At 32.2% G+C, this 7191-nt stretch overlaps 1 protein-coding gene across 1 annotated transcript; it reads left to right on the top strand.

Moving 5' to 3' along the window:
• Positions 1–1462: 1462 nt before the first annotated feature.
• LOC131929684 (V-type proton ATPase subunit B) lies at positions 1463–6885 on the top strand. The gene is made up of 14 exons (XM_059286012.1): positions 1463–1630; positions 2778–2833; positions 2919–3017; positions 3125–3218; positions 3304–3381; positions 3466–3605; positions 3747–3851; positions 3931–4028; positions 4121–4244; positions 4323–4473; positions 4565–4647; positions 5027–5131; positions 5356–5485; positions 5691–6885. The coding sequence occupies exons 1-14, from the start codon at positions 1516–1518 to the stop codon at positions 5864–5866; spliced, it is 1554 nt and encodes a 517-aa protein (XP_059141995.1). The 5' UTR covers positions 1463–1515; the 3' UTR covers positions 5867–6885.
• The last annotated feature ends 306 nt before the right edge of the window (positions 6886–7191 follow it).

Genomic DNA, 7191 nt, shown 5'->3' with positions numbered 1-7191 from the left:
CACTACGGTAGGCCAAGTTTAATTTGTTCTATCTGAAATTCTCACTGATGGAAGATCTAGACATTTATTATTATACACCCGATCCCCCCCTCCCCCCATCTCGGTGAGTATGAGATTTGTTGCATTTTTTTTTCTCTCAATGAATGTGAGATTTGTTGCATTGCTACTTTAAAATTCAGCTGTGTTTTGGTGAGTATTGCTCCTCGATTCAGGTTATTACGGCATTTTACGGTTCAAACAAAATTCTATTTTCTAAACCCTGGTCTGTAAGTAGGGAGATTCTTTCAAAATAAATCAGAGTAGGAAAAGACCATTCTATGTATTGTAAGATAACTATTTCTTTATTAGTCATTATTTTCTTTATATATATACACTGTAAAATAAAGCTAGATTCAATGGACTCAACCGAGAATAGTCTCAAAATTACTCGAAAAGTCCGATAATATATTTTTTTTTAATCATGCACAATGTTAATAAAAACAAATATGATTATAACAATCTTAGTGATGTTTGTTGGACTTTACTAAAGCTTGGATGTAATTGATGTTTTAGTATTTAAGCGATAATTTTAAAAAACACCATTTATTTTGAATTCTTTTTTTTTTTAAAGGAGGGTTTTCGGAATATCGATCACAGAATTTCCGTAGACTTTAGAGTTTAGAGCCAATCAATGTTTGAAAGAACAGGTTATTACTTTGGTTTGAGGAAAATAAATAGAAACGTAGCCTTAAACTAAAAAAAATATATATTTTATTTTTTCAGGGTTTTTACTTTGATTGCAATATCTAAAAAAAAAATAAATAACACGTTTTTAACCGTGTCAACTTGGTAAGGTCCATTCTATAAATAACCCATTAATTTAAATAATGAAAAGTGTGTAGTAGTGTAGTTATTCATATTCGGTAAATTTGACCAACTGGCAATATGTCCACAACATAAAACCATTTTGTTTATATTTACTTTTGCGGTTTTTGTCGGATAAAAAGATCAGCTACTTCCGATTCAACCTTGTGATCAGCTGTGCCACTCGGTGGGCATTGGATTTCTTTTTTATCAATAAATTAAATTTGGCTTTCAATGGACGAATGTACTCTGTCTATATGGGAAAACACAATAAAAATTATTTTAAAAGATTGTAAAGCTATTTCAACACTTATAATAACTCAAACGTAAACACTTAAGTCAACTGCAATAAGTAAAATATAGCACATTGATTCACGGCGCTTGTAAATTGTTCTAAAACATAGTAAAGTAATATGATTATTAAAGGCTACATTATAAATATTTGATTATATTACGAGCAAATTCATTCATATGAGAGCTATTTATTTATCCGTAAATCAATCATGCCCATGGAATTTTATTTTTGTAAGCATAAAAGGAAAACTAATTAATAAAATTAATTTGATCTTACAAAGACTACTGATATTTTCGCTAGCTAATAAATAAGGACAGAAAACTGGCAACCAAGCTCGTGAGTGTTCGTGACCATCACATGATCAACAACTCTGCAAGATGGCAACGACGATCAAAATAAATGCTCATCATAATGGTCCTTTAAGCGATAAAGCCGCTCAAAGAACTCACAAATTAGCCGTAACACGAGATTATATTTCTCAACCCAGGCTTAGTAAGTATTTTTTATTTAAATTTCAAGATTTTGGGTCTTCAGTAAGTTAGGTATTTTGAAAGTGAGAGCGAGTTTAAAAAAATATTTTCACATATGATTTTGCTTCGTTTCAAAGTAACTTTTAACTTTTAATTAGAGTTGTCTTCAGTTTTGTTTCTTAATTACTGTAAAAATTAATACTAATGTTGTTTTATACCAAGAGTATTTGTAAAATAATGGTTACTAAAGCTATCAATTACGGTATATTAAAGAAATTTGAGTGATCTGGATTTCATAATGTTCTGTTGAGACTGCTGTCCTGCTGAGTCTATTCTAAATTTTGTCTGATTCTAAAGTTTGCCTCTACTCTAGATCTATGCATTAGTAAGAAGTTCTTTCTACAAATGCAATTTTTAATCTAGTAACAATAATCTTGCATAGGCCAATTTAGCTTTAAAATTTTGTTGCATTAGATTTTAGATGCTGTTTTGGGACTACAAGAATATAACAAGGCATTTACAAAGAAATTACCCTAGGCCCTACACTCATAAGTCTAGACAGGCTGAATTTAGACAGTTCATCTTTGGGACATGAGTTTTTGATTTGTAGTAATTGCAAAAAATGTATCTCTCGCGGTTAACCAGAGGCATCAAATAAACCATGATGCTGTAGGCCTATATAACTAGTATACTGTTCTTTCATTTGGTTTTTATTTTTAACATAACAGCTTTATTGCACTTTTTATATAATGCATAAAACAATGATCTAATTCAATATTGCGTAGCCCCTTTTTTTAAATTTAGGATTTTACGATTTTTGTTAGTGATTCAACTTGTTGAGGTTGTCACATTTTGTCTTAAACTTGTTGGCCTTTATGCTCTATTCTTTATTTTTGTGTAAAATGTGTTTACTTGGTTAAAAATGGGTTATAATGGTTCTATCTTTAAGATGTTAAATTTTAGACTACTTGTTAAGCATTTATTAAAAGGTCACCTTGACTGTGACCTATGTTCATGCATGATTTGCTTTTGATGGATTTTAAAACTCATCTAGCATTGGATTAAGGTTTAGGTTTGTTATGCTTACAAAATAATAAAGCCTACTGTTCTTCAAACAAGTACAAAAACCTTTAAAACTATTTTTCTAATGGCAATTTTGTTTTATACAGCATACAAAACTGTTTCTGGTGTCAATGGGCCCTTGGTTATCTTGGACAATGTCAAGGTATACTAATTTTTTTTAAAATAATTTTTAACAGTACTGTACACCCTTCTGTTTCACTTTTTAATTCAATTGTTTTTCTCTATAGTTTCCAAAGTTTGCAGAAATTGTTAATTTGGTACTGGCTGATGGCTCTCAGAGATCAGGACAAGTTTTGGAAGTTATGGGCTCAAAAGCTGTTGTCCAGGTCATTATTTTAAGTAATTGTTATAATTTACATCAGTTTTTATCAAGATGTGTACGTTGTGTGTTTGTAACACTTATAATTTGTCTATTTTAAAAAATCTTTTATAGGTATTTGAAGGTACATCAGGTATTGATGCCAAACATACCCAGTGTGAATTTACTGGTGATATTTTAAAGATGCCAGTTTCTGAAGATATGTCAGGTATGGATTGTCCTTTTTGTTTTCATCTTTCCATTTCTCAGTGCATGTTGGCATATTGACATTATTTACTTTCTCTTTGCTAAAGGTCGAATTTTTAATGGATCTGGAAAACCTATAGATAATGGACCAGCTGTCTTGGCAGAAGACTTTTTGGATATTCAAGGTACATTTCTGATTAAAAATTTTTTAATGAGTTTAAGGAGGTCACTGTTTAAAAACACATCATAATTTATTTATTTTTTGCCAGGTCAACCAATTAATCCATGGTCTAGAATTTATCCTGAGGAAATGATTGAGACTGGCATATCTGCTATTGACACCATGAATAGTATTGCTCGTGGTCAAAAGATTCCAATTTTCTCAGCTGCTGGTCTCCCACATAATGAAGTAAGTTTTCTGATACTGTAAACACTGTACATGTGGAAATGATGCCTAAAATGTATTGACCAAAGCTTTTAGTGTTCCTGGGATAACTTTCCCTGTGTGGTTTTAACAAGTATATTGATTTAATGTAAATTCTATTTATAGATTGCCGCCCAGATCTGTCGACAAGCTGGTCTGGTCAAACTTCCTGGTAAAAGTGTACTGGACAGTCATGAAGATAACTTTGCCATTGTTTTTGCTGCTATGGGGGTAAGATTTTTGGTACAGTTGTAATTTTTAGAAAGGAATGTTGCCATAGCATTGGATTGAAACTTTATTTTATGTTTAGGTTAACATGGAAGCTGCCAGATTTTTCAAACAAGACTTTGAAGAAAACGGCTCTATGGAAAATGTGTCACTGTTTTTAAATTTAGCCAACGATCCAACGTGAGTATAATGAAATTTATATAAATTTTTTTGTTTGCCTTAAAACTTCTTCCAGTGTTTTATAAGGTTTAAAAAAATTTGTTTTTCCATAGCATTGAGCGTATTATTACCCCACGTATTGCTCTGACAACCGCTGAATATTTGGCATACCAGTGTGAGAAACATATTCTTGTCATCTTGACAGATATGAGCTCCTATGCTGAGGCCTTGAGAGAGGTGGGTTTTAACCTATATAATTTCTATTTTAAATTCAAGGTGGCATGTGGAAAAGTTTTTTGTTGTTGTTGTTGACAGGTCTCTGCTGCCAGAGAAGAGGTGCCAGGTCGTCGTGGTTTCCCAGGTTACATGTACACTGATTTGGCTACTATCTACGAACGTGCTGGCCGTGTTGAAGGCAGAAACGGCTCTATTACTCAGATTCCTATTTTGACCATGCCAAATGACGGTAACTTGCTTTTCCTGTGTGCTGTTCCTATTTAAGTAATTGTTGCAGGTATATCTGATTTCCTTAACACAATTCTCCCATATTTTTACAGACATTACCCATCCCATTCCTGATCTTACTGGTTACATTACTGAGGGTCAAATGTATGTGGACAGGCAGCTTCACAACAGACAGGCAAGTTATTTACTTAGATATAGATTCTATAATTATTTTTGCTATTATATAGCACTAATCCAGTGTAGTAATTGCAGAGGCAAAAGTGCCCTTTCCAACCTCAAGATTCATGGGGCAGGTCTAGTAGAATTTACCTGTTTAAGTGACCTCAACATATAAAGGAAAAGTGTGTTCAACACTATGCCCAGCAACCGTTACTTTCCCTAACATAAGTTACATACCCATCCGAGCTATGTGAACTCGGATACATCATATTGACTCTATCCTAGTATTTGAACTCAAGTCTTGAACGTTTGAATTAACGCAAGAAATGTCTTATTTGTATTTAATTTTTAAATTGCTTTGACTTACTCTGAGTTTTGAATTTCTGATTTTGTAGATTTATCCTCCTATTAATGTCCTGCCATCCTTGTCACGTTTGATGAAGTCTGCTATTGGTGAGGGCATGACGCGTGAGGACCATGCTGATGTGTCCAACCAGCTGGTAGGTTAAATTTATAAGACCATGACCCCTGATTTTGTCATGCTGTTAAAAAGATAGCTTTTAGAAACGCCATATTGCGACACTGTTGAAAATGTTCCGAATTTAGGAACTTAAGTGATTGAAGTAATGAACTGGGTAGTTTTACAATCGGGTTCTTGTTTATTTGGTGCAGTTTTATTTTGTTTACCCTATCTTAGAATAATACACATTTTGTCCTCATTTAGTATGCCTGCTATGCTATTGGCAAAGATGTCCAAGCCATGAAGGCTGTAGTTGGTGAGGAAGCTTTGACACCTGAAGATTTGCTTTATCTTGAATTCCTAATCAAGTTTGAGAAGAACTTTATTACCCAAGGTGTGTATTGTTAATGTTTTGGAACTTTTATTTAAATTTAGTGTAAAGTGTATCAGATTTGAAAAGTTTATTATCCATAATAAGCAGTCTTGGATTCTGTCTTTTTTGTTTTACAATTACAATTTTCTTTACCTTGCACTCTCATATTTATAGCACCTGGTTCATTCGTTAGTCTATTGAAATTTATCATTTTTCCATTCCACAGGCCATTATGAGAAGAGAACAATTTTTGAGTCCCTGGATATAGGGTGGCAACTGCTACGTATTTTCCCCAAGGAAATGTTGAAGAGAATTCCCCAAGGCACATTAGCAAAATACTATCCCAGAGCATCAACACAAGCAGCCGTTTCTGGCAAAAAAGCAGAAACAACAGCACTCTAAAAAATCTGACCTGTATAGTTTCACATGGATACTTGTATTTAGAAATTATTTCAGCTGTCATCTGGATCATCTCAGTGTAGGTTTCACATAACTTAAATTGTGATACTGTGTCCTACTGTGTAGATATATATTAAATGTTTATTGTGGTTAACCAAGACTGTAGATTTAATTAGTATCTTATCTAGTTGTTTGTTCATATATGGAATAAGAGAACACTTGCTATGGTTAAACAAATTTGGGAAGCTGTTTCATGCAGCCATTTTGTTTCAGCTTTTCATTTTTAGTGTTCATCCTTTTTATGTTCTTAGCAAATAAGTTCTTACATTCCATTATGAGTACATGACTGTTATTCCACAATCAACAGAGACAGGTGTCTTTACATTAATTAATTGCTCTGTGATATTTGTAGACACCATGTCAGCACAATTAAGAGTTTATTTGTTCTCTTGTGGTTTATCAGTGTAACATTTTGGCAGAATGGGTACAGTTTTTGTAGTTGTATTTATTTATTGATGCTGCCAGTCATGACAAGTTCCTTTATTGTAAGCATCAGTTGTTTATATATGTATCACATTTTTTTAAGAATGCAAGGCATTTAAGATGTACATTACTAAGCAGGATATCCTTTATATTTTATTATGTGAGTATGGGGATTCATTTCCTTTTTTTATGTAATCAAAAAATAAAACTGTAATCTGGTAATTTTGTTTTTCACTATTTATTCTCATTCATTCATAATCCTAAACAATAGTTGCAAACCATTCAGTGGGATGTGCTTTACTGTTCAGTTAGTTAAGGTGTAAGCTAGCAGCCATTTCACTATTGTCAGCTTTTAAATTTAAAGTCTAGGGACAAAATTATGCATTTTTTTCTAATTTGGATATTTTAGGAACAAGTAATTTAATATCTTTAGGTTATTGAATTTTGTTGTATATTAATTCATATTGTGTTATTGATGAATGATACAGCTATGGATTCAATCTAGCTTCAGATTCTTTGTAAATTGTTGTATTTAGCCATGAGAATAAAAATACTGATAATTGAAAAATTGTCATTTTTTTATCTGATGTAATATTTTTACACTTTAGGTTTAATATTTGCTTTCATTCAACACACAAGCTAATACAATAAACACTTTATGATTTTAAAACTTTTTTTTATCTGTTTCAATATAGTACACAAATAAAAACAGGATCCCAGCTCCTGTGAAAGAATCACATCAAAATGTTTTAAAACCATATCTAAGAATCTCATATGGGATGTCTGATATGTACATGTGAAAACTATTTACAACTAATTTTAACCCACTGTACATAAAAATTGGG

The sequence above is a fragment of the Physella acuta genome, unplaced genomic scaffold, assembly GCF_028476545.2.
Source record: "Physella acuta isolate Inbredline_101_S28 unplaced genomic scaffold, ASM2847654v3 ptg001662l, whole genome shotgun sequence".
Taxonomy (NCBI): Eukaryota; Metazoa; Mollusca; class Gastropoda; family Physidae; genus Physella; species Physella acuta.
Note: the sequence above shows the minus strand (reverse complement) of the source record. Positions and strands in the feature narration are given on the sequence as shown.

Bases quoted from the DNA above. Each gene is read 5' to 3' on its own strand.
- LOC131929684 (XM_059286012.1), top strand. From the start codon at position 1,516: ATGGCAACGACGATCAAAATAAATGCTCATCATAATGGTCCTTTAAGC. The intron at 3,852-3,930 runs GTAAGATTTTTG...TTTTATGTTTAG, and splicing joins TTGTTTTTGCTGCTATGGGG to GTTAACATGGAAGCTGCCAG. The intron at 4,245-4,322 runs GTGGGTTTTAAC...TGTTGTTGACAG, and splicing joins ATGCTGAGGCCTTGAGAGAG to GTCTCTGCTGCCAGAGAAGA.